Genomic DNA, 13,397 nt, shown 5'->3' with positions numbered 1-13,397 from the left:
AGCCCATGCTCCACAACAAGAGAAGCCACCGCAATGAGAAGCCCATGCACCGCAATGAAGAGCAGCCCCCGCTCGCCGCAACTAGAGAAAGCTTACACACGGCAACAAAGACCCAACAGAGCCAAAAATAAATAAATAAATTTATTTTAAAAAAAAATTCCCAAATAATGACGTGACTGAGAAAGAAAACATACACTCCTAAACTTACAAGAGGTAAAGAATGACTTATGAGACCTTAAGACTTGAACAAGATGGTTATTTAGAGGCTGAGTTAATTCCTTCAAGAGAACCATGCTGCCCAGTGAAGTTCTTCAAAGGAACATTCTCACCTGACAGTATATCTCAAGTGTAGCCATAACGTCTGTTGTCAGTTTTATGTTTGATAAGCTACTCCTCAGTCAAACTTTTCTTTTAACTTATTTTTGCTTAAAATGAAATATAAGCAAAAAAAAAAAAAAAAAACAGTATGTCTTTCCTGAAAAGGGCATTTCTAATTTTGCCACTAACTTACCAATAATTTGGGGGAAGCTTTAGATTATTAATTATTAACTATTTGGAGCTTCAGATTCCTCCATAGGAAATGAAGTACTGATAAATGTTTCCTCTAAACTTAAAATTCTGTAGTTCGATGAATATAACAAAATTCACATTCAAATCGTCATCTGTATATACAGGATCATTCTGAAAGAAAGAGGAATGCCAAATGACCCACAGTTCTACCTCCACTTGTACCAAAAGATGTGTTTGGGGTTAGTGAAACATCACTACTGTATTTGAATTGAGTGCCCTTTATATAGGCTGATAACCAGACCAGTCCCAATGGAAATATTTGCTCTGATAATCATTTAATTATTGTAAAAATATACATACATGAGTAATAGAGTTAGCTAGCTCTTCCACATTGTGTGTGTGTGTGTGTGTGTGTGTGTGTGTGTGTGTGTGTGTCTACAGAATCAAAAGCAGTGGAACAGTTTAGATGGCAGAGAGCAGCTAATGATGACAGCTGGCTTTGGTCATAAGATGACAGGAACCACAGGTGAGGAAGCATCAAAAATGACTTTACCTAGTTCACAGATTTGCCTGTTTAAATAAATAAACAAAAGCAAACAAACAAGAGAGGGCCTTGCGAGGATAAATGACCACACTGTGCTAGGATTGAAATGAATTATCGATTCAACCGCATGTAGCTGGGGTCCAAGGAAAAAGAAAAAGAACTTAATTGGACCCATAAAAGATTGTCCTAGCTCCTGGTAACTGTAGTCAAGAATAACTGATGTGACTTTTTTTAAAGTTTTTAAGCAAAACACATTTTCTTCCTTGTTTCATTACATATCATAAATTTGGATGAAACTTGGAAATCTTTGTTCAGAAAACTTGCTTTTGAAATTATAATCCTTTATCCCTTAGCTAGCATACATTTCTCAGAACTTCTTAGAAGCTAAGCATCCTGTAGCATTTGACATTTGCTGGGGTCCAGATAATAGGATGAGATGAGAAGTGATTGCTATTGTTTTTATTTTAACAGTATTATTGTCCTCTGTCACTTCAATTCCCAATCTCAACATTGGTGGAGTACATGGTAGATATTTTGGAATATATTGTTAAGTTCTCTAGTTTTAGAAAACAGAGAGGAAAAGGTCATTAAAAAAAAAAAAGGTCAAAGAAATCAGTGGTTATTTTCCCTCTTCATACAACTGACTAAGAAAAGGATGAAGATGAAGTCCTCCCAAACTCATATCTTTTGTACCCTGCAGGTAGATCTGTCTGAAAGGCCCAGCACAAAAGCATTTGTGCCCGGCAGTGGGAAAAATGTGTGTGACCACGAGGTGGTCAGAAAATCCATAACTTAGGTATTCAGGAATGCCTGACATAGGGGAGAGGCATCGTTTCATGAGCTTTTATTGAAATAATTAATATTGAAGAATTGGGGAGAAACTTTTCTAAGTGTTCCCCAAAGCAAAGTAGTTTTTTGACTTGATATCACCAGATTCAAAACTGTGAATTTTTGTATAGGTCAGTGTCTCTGGAGCCCAGGACTAAGAGAATGAGCCTTCAGAGCCCACCTGGGCTGCCAGCCTTGCTGCCATTCCATCCTCTGAGGCTGCCACCACCCAGGGGCCATTGCTCAGGTCCCCTGAGGATCAGGCAGAGGGTCTGGAAACCCAGAGCTCAAAGTCCCATTTTGAACTCAGAGCAAGAAAAGTTCGTGCACGAAGGTAAGAGATTTCTGCCCATCAGCTGTTGTATCTATAATATCAAGAAGGCACAGAAAGGATGGTCTCTAAAATCTCATCCAGAGAGAACATGTTTTGACTCTAAACAGGGAGGACAAAAGACACTTTTCATTTTATTATATATAGAATTAGAAAACTGGCTGGTTGTTGGAACAAATTTGGTCAATCAAAAAATGTAAAGCTCTTACAGTATTTATTGTTATTTTAAAATTGGAATGCCTTTAGAGAGGATATTGCTCTCATGTTTGCAGTAGCTCTTACCACACTCCCTATTGTCTTACATGAAGGCTTCACACATGTAGACATTTGAATTTTTGACCCCTGGTTGGAAGAAAGAAAAAGAAGCTAGAATCAAGATTCCAATTCATCACCATATTTTCTATGGAGTTAATGTCTATAGAAATTAATCATTACATACACATTCGTGAAGAACACGCAAGAGAGACAACATCCTTGCCCAAAAGCAGCTTAGATTGGCTTGACAACAATATACATTATTCAGTTATTGTTTTTAAAGAGTGGAGGTAGTGAGAATCCACTTGCTCCCTTCTATTTGGCCGAAAAGGTAAATTTAGAGGTCAGTTTTAGCAAATAAGTGAATGGAGACATACTCCAAATCTGGGGAAATGATTATGGCAGAGGGAGAAAGGGCTTATTTTGCTATTGAGAAATGAAGCTTATGGCATGTAAACTGTCACACAGAACACAAGTGTCAGGCAGCAAGTATCTATTTGGTCTTTTTTGGGAATTTTCTCACCTTGGTGTAAGTTCCTCAGTAAGAAATACTAATCAAGGCACTAAGGACAAACATGAAATAAAAAGGGATTTAACAAATAGCTGTATTGTTGTAACTCTAATTAGCTTTATTGTTTTGGATAGTGGAAGTGTTTCTCAAACTTATTTGTAAACTGACATTAGAAGGTCATGTTTTTATTGTCCTGTAAAAGCTGATCTTTTGGGCTTCCCTGGTGGCGCAGTGGTTAAGAATCTGCCTGCCAATGCAGGGTACATGTTCCCTGGTGCCGCAGTGGTTAAGAATCTGCCTGCCAATGCAGGGGACATGGGTTCGAGCCCTGGTCCGCGAAGATCCCACATGCTGTGGAGCAACTAAGCCCAGGCACCACAACTACTGAGCCTACTAGAGCCTACTACTGAGCTCTAGAGCCCTGAGCCCATGTGCCACAACTACTGAAGCCCATGCACCTACAGCCCATGCTCTGCAACAAGAGAAGCCACCACAATGAGAAGCCCAGGCACTGCAACGAAGAGTAGCCCCCGCTCGCCGCAACTAGAGAAAGCCGCACACAGCAACAAAGAACCAAAGCAGCCAAAAGTAAATAAATAAAATAAATAAACTTATTTTTTAAAAAGCTGATCTTTTTAAAAGAAAATTGTGATATAAAGAGAGCCCTTCGTGGAGGCAGCCATTGTTGGCATGTATTCAAGTGGCACCCCAGAAGCAGCCCAGGACCACCTTGCTGCATGCCCCAGCCCAAGCCAAAGAAACATTCTGGCCCCACTCACTCCATGCTACAGCCTAGCAGTAGATCTGGGGTGGCCACAAGTGAAACAAGTGAAAAGACAGGATCATGGGGTACATCTGAGCTGAACTCTGTAAGCCCATGAGCCCTACTTGCTTCAGCACTCCCCTCCTTTTGGGGCAAAGATCCCAGAGTGAAGAGAAGGAAAAACACACACTTTAAGGGAGAAGAGTCAGCTCAAGCCTGACCCTCGGGGCTTCCACTCCAGCAACTTGGGAGCAGACCCAAGGGCGCTGACAACCACTGAGCAGAGAGGACATCCTGCCTCACACACAGCTCCAGCTCTAGCTCCCCCACCTCCAGCCCAATCCCCTACCAAGGTGACAGCTGCCAGCGCACCCTGAGGAAAGACATGGCTGGCATCCACATCAAATCCAGCTCTCCCACCAAAGGCAGTGGGCACATGCACATAGCATAGGGACACTCCCACATAAGAACACCCCTTCAAAACCAAAATAGCTAACTGTTTCATCTAGGTTCATAGACACAGAGAAACTTAAGTGAAATGAAAAGGCAGAGGAACTACTCTCAACGGAAAGAGCAAAAGAGAAAACCCATGAAAAAAACAATGAAACAGAAATAAGCAACTTACCAGATAAAGAATTCAAATCATTGGTAATAAAAATGCTAATTGAATTGGGAAGAGAAATGATCTAAACACAGATCATTTTAATAAGGAACTAGAAAATAGAAAGACCCAATCAAACATAGATAATTCAGTATCTGAGATAAAGAATACTCCAGAAGCAATGAATAGCAGAATAAATGACACAGAAGGACACATAAGTGATCTGGAAGATAGAGGAATGGAAATCACTCAATCAGAACAATAGAATGACAAAAAACAAAACAAAACAAACAAACAAAAACAAGTGCAACATGCAAGATCTCTGGGATAACATCAAACGTGCCTACATTTGTATCAAAAGGAGAAGACAGAGAGAAGGGGATCAAAAATGCATTTGATGAGATTATTGCTGAAAAATTCCCAAATCTGAAGAAGGAAACAGATATCCAGGTACAGGAAGCATAGAGGGTCCCAAACGAGATGAACCCCAACAGACCCACACCAACACATATAATTAAAATAGCAAAAGTTAAAGAGAGAATTCTAAAGGCAGAAAGAGAAGAAACCAGAGAGTCATGAACAAGGGAATCCCCATAAGGCTATCAGCTGATTACTCTGCAGAAAGTTAGCAGGCCAGAAGGGAATGACATGATGTATGCAGACTGCTGAAAGGGCAAACCCACAACCTAGGGCTTCCCTGGTGGCACAGTGGTTGAGAGTTCGCCTGCTGATGCAGGGGATGCAGGTTTGTGCCCCGGTCCGGGAGGATCCCACATGCCGCGGAGCGGCTGGGCCCGTGAGCCATGGCTGCTGAGCCTGTGCATCCGGGGCCTGTGCTCCACAACGGGAGAGGCCGCAACAGTGAGAGGCCCGCGTACCGCAAAAAAAAAAAAAAAAAAAAAAAAAACTCCCACAACCAGTGAGAGACCCGCGTACCGCAAAAAAAAAAAAAAAAAAAAAAAAAACTCCCACAACCTAGGATAGATACTCTACCCAGCAAGATTATCATTTAGAATAGAAGGAGAGATAAAGAATTTCTCAGACAAGCAAAAACTAAAAGATTAAGCAATACTAAACCTACCCTAAAAGAAATGTTGAGATAAAGGAACCCAAGCATACTACAAAAGAAAATCATCAAAGCACAATGGGAGAAACAGAAATAAGAATAAATGATCAGAGAAGAACTATAACCACAACTGGAAAACAAAGAATAAAATGGCCATAAAATGGCCATTTATGACAAACCCACATACTCGGTGAAAATCTGGAAGCCTTCCCACTAAATTCAGGAAAAAACAAGGAAGCCCACTCTCACTGCTTCTATTTAACATAGTATTGGAAGTCCTAGCCACAGCAATCAGGCAAGAAAAAGAAATAATGAATATTTTTCATCAGCTTTGCTATGAATGCTCTTACGTGTGGCTTTGGGTACTCGTGTACCAGTGGTTTTCTAGGATATATACCCAAAAGTGGAATTGGTGGGTTGCAGGATATGTAAACATTCAAAAATAGTACATCATACCAAATTTTTTCCCAAAGTGTTTGAACCAGTTCATTAAAAATGCGCACCAGTTGTTGTATAAGCATTCCCATTGCTTGATATTCTTTTCAACACAAAATTGTCAGACTTCTTCATTTTGTTAATCATGGATGTGAAATGGTATCTTGTTTCAATTTGCCTTTCTCTGTAGCATCTTACCATATTTATTTACCATCTGTGCTGTTGCTTCTGTGAAATGTCTGTTTATAATTGGGGGAGATTTTCCTATTGGATTGTTTGCCTTTGCATATTGAATTTCTGGTGTTCCTTATATATCCTGAATTTGAATTCTTTGCTCATTATTTGTGTTGCTAATATCTTTGTGGCTTGCCTTTTTACTTTACTCGTTTCTTTTCTTATTTTAGTGAACAGAAGTTCTCAATTTTAATGCAAATTTACCCATCTTTTTTTTTGTGGCTAGCACCTTTTTTCCTTGTTTATGCTGCTCAGCCTTTCAGCCACCTTTCTTGGGCAGGAAACTCACCCAGGACAAAACCTGCTCTGGGTGCTGGGTGTACCTCTCTAGCTTCCCAGCTTCATGCCTGGTAATTCCTATGAGCCTATTAGCATGCTGGTGATTTCCAGGTGACTGTTTTTTCTTCATCTTTTTTAGTTGTCTCAGCATGAAAGTGGGTCTGAGTTACACAGATGGCCACTACCCCATTTTTTGCTGTTGTGGGATGGAGGGCTTTGGGTATTTTCCTATTTCCTGGAAGCCCAGCAATGCATTGAAAAGCCTGTATTGTCACCGTATGGTTGTTGGAAAGCAGAAAGACCCTTCAGAGTATCTAGCCTGCCATTTTGCAAAGAGCAGAAGTACTTATGTTTGTTTTTCAAGCTTTTCACTATTTTTCCCATATAGAAAATTGATATGCAAACATATTGTAATGTTGACTTGGGTGTTCATCTCTTTGTCTGAAATGTTCTCCTCTTCCTTCATGTGACTGACCAAATCCTAATATTCCAAGGACAACTTGCAGGCCTCCTCCTTTGTGGTACTTCCTCATCGCTCTCAGTTGGGCCATGCTCAACTCTGAGGACACAAAGCACTTGCCCTAATGCCTCCATTCTACCCTGAGAACAGTCTGAGCTGCCTTGCACTTAGTAGAGAGCACCTGTGTTAGTTTTGTTTTGCTGCTTTAACAAATTGCCACAGGTTCAGCAGCTTAAAAAACACAAATGTGGGGGCCTCTCTGGTGGCGCAGTGGTTGAGAATCTGCCTGCTAATGCAGGGGACACGGGTTCGAGCCCTGGTCTGGGAGGATCCCACATGCCGCGGAGCAGCTAGGCCCGTGAGCCACAACTACTGAGCCTGCGCGTCTGGAGCCTGTGCTCCGCAACAAGAGAGGCCGAGATAGTGAGAGGCCTGTGCACCGCAATGAAGAGTGGCCCCCACTTGCCGCAACTAGAGAAAGCCCTCGCACAGAAACGAAGACCCAACACAGCAAAAATAAATAAATTAATTAATAAACTCCTACCCCCAACATCTTAAAAAAAAGCAAACCACAAATGTGTTATCAGTTCTGGAGGTCAAAAGTCTGATGCAGGTCTCGAGAACTGGGCTAAAATCAAGGTGTCAGTGGGGCTGTGTTTCTTCTGGAGGATCTAGGGAAGAATCCGTTTCCTTACCTTTCCCAGCTTCTAGAGGCTACCCACATTCATTCTTTGGCTCATGGTCCCTTCCTCTACCTTCAAAGCCAGAAACAGCTGGTTGGATTCTTCTCATGCTACCATCTCTCTGGTGCTCTGATTATAGCTGGGAAAGGTTCTCTGCTTTTAAGGACTAGTGTGATTTGATAAGGCCCACCTGGACAATCCAGACTAACCTCCCCATATCAAGGTCCTTAACCTTAATCTCATCTACAAAGCCCTTTTCCTACGTAAGGTTCTGGGGATTAGGGAATGGACACTGTTGCATCCATTATTCTGTTGATCACAGCATCTGTACAGTCCGCCCGTTCTCTGAACTTAGAAGCAAAGACATGCCTTGTTTATCTCTGTGTCCCTAGTTCCTGGCACATAGGAAGAACTCAATACATTAAAAAATATTAGAACTCACTTTATAAAATTCATTAGAGAAATAATTAACTCCTTGAAAGAGAGGAATAGGAAACGTTAAGAAAAAATCACACCAGTTTAAAAGAATAAGAGAGAAGTGATATGTCAATGAGTTAAAAACTATTACTCTCATCCACTTTGAGATTCCTCCCCTCTTTTCCCACCATAATTAGCAAAACAAAGGGAAAAGTCAGAGGGAGTGTTGTCTGGCTAGATAAAGAATCAAAGAGACTGATTTGAACAACCTGAGATTTTGGAAAAGAGAATGATGATTTATGTTTTCATTTTAATCTAGTTAAAAAGCTAACATGGAAATAACCCAAGTGCCCATCAACAGTTGAATGGATAAAGGAGATGTGATACACACACACACACACACACACACACAGGAATATTACTCAGCCACAGAAAAAAAGGACGAAATATTGCCATTTGCAGCAACATGGATGGAACTAGAGAATATTATGCTTAGTGAAATAAGTCAAACAGAGACAGACAAACACTGTATGAGGTCACTTATATGTAGAATCTAAAAAAATAATACAAACGAATCTATATACACAGACTCAAGTAAAAAACAAACTTACGGTTACCAAAGGGGAGAGGGAGAGGGGGAGGGACAAATTAGGAGTCCGGGAGCAACAGATACAAATTACTATACATAAAATAGATAAGCAATAAGGATTTAATGTTTAGCACAGGGAATCATACCCAATATCTTGTAATAACATATACTGGAATATAATCTGAAAAAAAAATCCAAAACTGAATCACTGCACTATACACCTGAAACGAACACAATTATTTTAAATCATTTATACTTCTATTTTTAAAAAACCAATTGAGATGGCGGAGATATGTGACATTTTGTTTCTCCATTTTCAAATAAAAAAGGACAGACTATGTACACAATGTGCTAAAACCAAGAATGTGTATCGAGAGAAGTGTCCATTTTAAATTAAGACATTGAGAAATTTTTAGTATTTTATTAAGTACTAATGATGTTCAAGAATTTTAACAATGACAAACTTCCACTGAAATGTTAAAATATCTTAGACGATCATTTCTACCGTTTTCATTTAGTTGAAACCTCAGCTTTGCTGACTGCAAGAATTGCTCTCATGGGAGGTCTGAAGAGCATGCTAAATTTATAAAATGCCAAGTAGGTTTGGTGATTTTAGTCTTAATGTTTTTCCTACACACAACAAGAAGTAAACGAAAGAATGAGAGAAAGCCATTTGCATGTTACATGTAACAGAATCGTTGCACATCCCTAATAAACCAAGAGATCCTATAAGTAAAAAAGAATAAAAAGGAAAAAACAGGAAAATGATAGGGACTGGCAATTCAAAGGAGATGGCCAATACACCTCTGAAGGGGTGCTTAGCTTCATTAACTGTCAGAGAAATGCATGCTAAGCAGGTCTGGGGTGAGGCTGGGCACCCATGGGTGATTCTGATGAGCTACCCTGGCTGAGGACCAGCAAAGGGACATCTGAATTATGCCAATCTCAGGAGAGAGTCTACTATTGGACTTGGAATTTTAGATGTTCTATATTTTATGCCTTTTTTCTCTACTAAACTATGATTCAGTGTCTTGCATGAACAGCCGTGCAAAGATGGATTAATGCTGTTGAAGTGTCCAAGAGCTTTCCCCCTCACTAAAATAAGACATGTTTTAGAATATGTGTGTGTGTCTGATCGTTAAAACAAGAATAGCTCCAAGTCATATTTCACACATATGAACGGCATTTCAGATTTAAATATATATGTATCTGACTTGATTTCTAAAAGCATTCATTATTTCTTACCATTTTCATAAATTAGTATCTTTGAAAAATCATTCATTTAAGCCAATTCATTAAAAGTCACATCCAACTCTGAAAGTTAGGAAATTTTAAGTCCTGCAGTAATCAGGTTGAGAAAATATGGGCTCTTCGACTTGCCAAGGACTTTAGAGTCTTCTAGTACTATGTCTCCTCTATTCCTTATATCCTTTAGACAAATACTCTGACTGGGCATTCTTGGGGTGAGCATTTCTGACAAGACAATTTTCTCCTCCAGAGGCAGCCCATTGTTTAGGTAACACCAACTCCCACTGCTATAGTTGAGCTCGATGTCCCCTGTGGCTTCCATCCTAATAAACTCCTACCCTGACCTTGTGGAACCTTTCAGAATGGTTGTGTTATTTTAAGACAGCCAATATGTCCTCATTCATTTGGGCTGCTTCAGCAGCTTCTCCTATTTCCATGGCTTTTTTACCACCCTACCCTCTAATTCTGAGCATGCCCTCCAGCTTGTGATGGGTGTTCTTGGTGCCTAGAGTAGGGGAGAGGAGCAAACCTGTTAACACATGCCTGATTCTCAACAGTAGTATGTTCCTGTGGAATAGAAAAAAACCTAAGGTAACTGCCACATCAGTAGAAGACATGGGAAAATTTCCCTCTATCTTGGAAGCAAAGAAAAATAAGAATTACATAGTAGGAATTCTAAATAGTAAATCAGGACTTGTGGATTGCAAAGACAGCAAAATAAAGACTTCTTTCCCTATTTCTCTCTGAAATTGACTGAAGCTTCAATTTTATTTTTATTATCCTTCAAATTTGCCTTTAAAGTCTGCACTGTTTCTTGACATTATTTTTAAGTACTACTGGAATTCTCCAATTATTTTCTCCTTAGTATATTAGTTGGTGTTACCTTAAATGTATCATTTGGCTGTTTTCCATCTCTTGCATCTTAATGAAGAGTGCTATGGTTTTGCTAGTTTCAGCAATTTGGGATTTTTCTCAAATTGATTCTGTTATGAATACATCACTGCTCATATTTGTTTTTGACTCTAAAACAAAACAGAACATGTGCCTGATGGGAAAAAAATCAAAAACAAAACCCCAACAGACCTTGTTTTTATGTAATCATCTCATCTCTAGTCTTCCAAGAAATAAATATTGGAATTTGTGTAGACTTTCTTTGTGGTATATTACATACTTTGCTATTACATAATATGGACAAATACAGTAAAATTGACTAAAATTGTGCCTATTCAAATTTTAGAGTGTTCCTTGAGCTTTTCCCGTACTGCAAGTTGAAGGCCAAGCCTATTAAATTTGCTTTGTACCACCCTCTGCCTTTACCACAAAGCAGCAGTCCCTCTGTATTCCATTTCTCTGAATGGCGCAATCACTCAGCCGCTGACCTCATCTGGCCTCTGAGGAACACCCCAGACTCTTTCCTCTCCCTTACTCCCAATATCCAATTGCTCAGTGCATCTGGTCCATCTTACTTCTCCCTGATCTTCTCCACCCTGAGTTTGTCATTGCTTCCAAACCAGCCTCCTCACCTCCATCTTACCCCTCACCTCTGATCTTTATCCCCCCAGTGCTGCTGAGTTACAGCAAATGTGACCCAATCATTCTCCTCCTTAAAATGCTTTAGAGGCTCTCCGTCTTCTCCAAGGTACAGAGCAAACCTTTTAGCACAGTATTCGAGGTCCTTACCCCTGCTTACATTTCTCATTTATCTTCCTCCAGGTTCTTATACATATTCTTCAGTTCAGCTATACTCAACCATTTACTACTTTCTGAGAGCACTATTCCTTTCCCTTTGAAATATTCCCTCTTTGTGCCCTCCCTTCCTTTTTTTCCTTCCTCCCTCCTTCTCTCTCTTCCTCTCTTCTTCACTTAGTATTATGGAACTCATTCTGTGTCAGTAGATGAAGAGCTACCTTAGTCTTAAAATGCTTCACAGCAGTTCATTTTATTTAATCAACCCATCTTTCCTTGGCCTTTCAATATTTCCAATCTTTTCTTATTATGACCAAAGAAAAGCTTCACTGAATAGCCTTGTATACATTAGTCTTTTTTTTGTACATATTAGTCTTTGTGTATCTATACAATATATTCATGAAGTGAAATTGTAAGCACAAAGACAAGGTACTTTTGATAGGCATGTCAAAGGACTTACCTTAAAGATTGTGCCAATTTACATTCCCCCAACTTATGAGTGTACCTGCTTCTTCCCTTTCTCACCATTATTGAGTCTTATCAGTTGTTTGATCTTTGTGATCCTCTGATGGTTGAAAATGGGATCTCACTTTAGTTTTAATGTGTATTTTTCTCTTATTTTTTCATTTCTTTATATTGCAAAATATTTTATATATTCAAAGGAATATATATTACATATAAGTAGGTTTTAAAGTAAAATAATTACATAAAAATCTGTGTATCTACCACCCAGCTGAAGAAATAGATCACTACCAATATCATTAAAGCCACCTCTAAGTTTGTCCCCAGTTGGACAAAGTCAACTTGAAAATAAGTGGTCATGGTGACTTGAGGTGCCCAAGAATATGCTATATGAGTCTCCAGAGATTACCATGGCCAACAATGTGCTATACAGATCCTGAGATTATTATGCCCAACGATACCCTATGTGGATCCCAGAGGTTACTGTATCCAAGGATATATCATGAATCTTCAGAGGTCACCCTTGAAAGCAGCTCAAAACAGGATAATCTGGGGGAGCCAATCCAGTCCTAACCCCAAATACCTGGTACAAATAATCCAAAGGTCTGTGCTAGAGCTCTGTGGGAGGCTAACCCAGTCCTTTTGGCTCATAGAGATGCCATGTCAAGTTCTAAATGCCACCAGAAACCTTGCTCAGCTTTGATCTTCTCACCTGGTATTCTGCTTCCCTGCCGCCTGCCACTCAGTATGCCAAGTATTAAAACTGGGTGTAGTTATGGAGGTTATTCATTTAGGATTCTGCCAAGAACCCAGGAATGCCTGAGAGTTACTCCAAACCCCAGCCCCCCGCATCCACAAGAATACGTACAGAGAACAACAGCAAAGGACAGCAAATCTCCACATCATTGTCTATAGTTGAGTCAAGCGCCAGGGCTGAGCTCTCTGGCAAGTATGACTGAACTGCATAGCATCTTTTGGTCCTAGGCTAGTTCATCCTAAATAGCTTCTAACCAAATGGCATCTAGCACATTCCTTAGTGCCTTGGGAAAGTAAGCAGAAAAAGACATTCTTTTATTCATTTACTCACTCACTGATTCGCTCATTCATTCATACAATTACTGTCTACTGCATGCCAGGCAGTGTCTCTGCATTTACGAAGCTTATTTTCTAGTGGAAGACAGACTTAAGAGTCACGTAAATGTCAAACAGAAATTAATCTGTGAAATATATGATGTGCTCAGTACTATGAAAAAGGTCCATTGTGCCAGTAGAGCATGTAGCAGAGAAAACACAGCAAGAGAGTGGAAGTCATCAATACTATGGAAGATCGTGATTGTTTGTTTACAATTATCCTTTCTTTCTCTATCCTTGCCATGCTTGCTGTAGGTAGGGTGTACTTGCCTGCATATTTGACTCTGGGCTTGGTTATTGATTTGTTTTGGCCAATGGAATGTGCACAGATGTCAGGTATGGCATGACTGAGCAGAAGCTTTAA

At 39.8% G+C, this 13,397-nt stretch overlaps 1 protein-coding gene across 1 annotated transcript in view; it reads left to right on the top strand.

Annotated features, from left to right (window-relative positions):
• COL28A1 (collagen type XXVIII alpha 1 chain) overlaps positions 1-2,549 on the top strand; it is a 153,076-nt gene extending 150,527 nt beyond the window's left edge. Inside the window, 1 exon segment of the mRNA XM_024131457.2 lies at positions 2,014-2,549. Within this exon segment, the coding sequence (XP_023987225.1) occupies positions 2,014-2,220 (207 nt within the window). The 3' untranslated portion in view covers positions 2,221-2,549.
• Positions 2,550-13,397: the final 10,848 nt, after the last annotated feature.

Source organism: Physeter macrocephalus, chromosome 5 (genome assembly GCF_002837175.3).
Source record: "Physeter macrocephalus isolate SW-GA chromosome 5, ASM283717v5, whole genome shotgun sequence".
NCBI classification, from domain to species: domain Eukaryota; kingdom Metazoa; phylum Chordata; class Mammalia; order Artiodactyla; family Physeteridae; genus Physeter; species Physeter macrocephalus.
Note: the sequence above shows the minus strand (reverse complement) of the source record. Positions and strands in the feature narration are given on the sequence as shown.